This window comes from Aptenodytes forsteri, unplaced genomic scaffold (assembly GCF_000699145.1).
Source record: "Aptenodytes forsteri isolate BGI_AS27 unplaced genomic scaffold, ASM69914v1 Scaffold8, whole genome shotgun sequence".
NCBI lineage: Eukaryota > Metazoa > Chordata > Aves > Sphenisciformes > Spheniscidae > Aptenodytes > Aptenodytes forsteri.
This window is the reverse complement of record NW_008796218.1, coordinates 6,366,234-6,367,321: the sequence shown is the minus strand read 5'-3', so window position 1 is coordinate 6,367,321 and position 1,088 is coordinate 6,366,234. Positions and strand designations below refer to the sequence as shown.

Below are 1,088 nucleotides of genomic sequence, written 5' to 3'. Positions count from 1 at the left end.
AGTGGCATCCGGGACCACATGGGTGCTGGGCAGCTGTCACCAGCTGTGACACTTCAGGCTCCCTATCCAAGCCAAAAAAAGCTGTGCCTGCAGAGGTTGGCTGGGAGGTGCGCTGGCTCCTGGGGCTGTTTGCAGCTCTCAGAAGTCCCCCAGCAGCCTCAGCAGTCCCCCAGAGCCGTCGGATGCCTGCGGCTAATCTTGCTTTCAGGAGAGGCAGCAAGGAGGAACTGTGCTGATTTATTCCCTTAGACCGAGCCTGAGCTCACCCACCGTTGTTTGTGCAACGTATTGCAATGTGCCCAACCCCTCCTTTACTCAGCGGCGCTGGCTGGAGTACCTGTCGGTCTCCAAACGTCACCAGGCTCTGATTATAAAGCGCAGGCGATAGAGCATCTCCCTGGCTCCATCTCTGAGAGGCGCATCTTTGAGAAGCGAGCTGTACGTGGGTGGAAAGATGTTTTATTCCGGTATCCTGACAGAGCCGAGTAGAAAAGAAGTGGAGATGAGGGAAGCGGCATCTCTCCGCCAGCAGAGGAGGATGAAGCAGGCGGTTCAGTTTATTCACAAGGATTCTGCAGATCTCCTCCCTCTGGATGGGCTGAAGAAGCTGGGGACTTCAAAAGATACTGTAAGGCTTTATTGTGTTTACTGGAAGGAGACTTAAGAAGCTGGTAGGGCAGTGTCTATTTTTTTTCTTCATGCCATTTTTCTGTTAGGAGAAGTTGGTTGCTTGTGGAAATTGATTAAAAAAATGAGGCTTTTGTATGTAAAAGGAAGAGAGTAGAAATATGATGCTAGTTATCACCAGGGTTGCTTTTTGCTAGTAGGTGCTTTCAGATGCCTGGCACTCAGATCTAAAAGCTTTTGATTTTTTTTTTTTTTTTTTTACATTTACATGAAAATGGGATACTGTTTTCAGCACAAAAATCCTCTCTGAATCAGAGTAAATCAAAATGGCTTCATATAATACATACATATATACACATATGTTTGTCTGTGGTGCATATATACACACAACATACAATCATAAAAGATTTGGTAAAGTGCAGTCACTAGTACTTCAAAATATAAAACTGCCGAGATTACAC

At 46.1% G+C, this 1,088-nt stretch overlaps 1 protein-coding gene across 1 annotated transcript in view; it reads left to right on the top strand.

Moving 5' to 3' along the window:
* Positions 1 to 454: 454 nt before the first annotated feature.
* NRIP3 (nuclear receptor interacting protein 3) overlaps positions 455 to 1,088 on the top strand; it is an 11,962-nt gene continuing 11,328 nt past the window's right edge. Inside the window, exon 1 of the mRNA XM_009288899.1 lies at positions 455 to 628. Within this exon, the coding sequence (XP_009287174.1) occupies positions 455 to 628 (174 nt within the window). The remainder of the gene's footprint in view (positions 629 to 1,088) is intronic.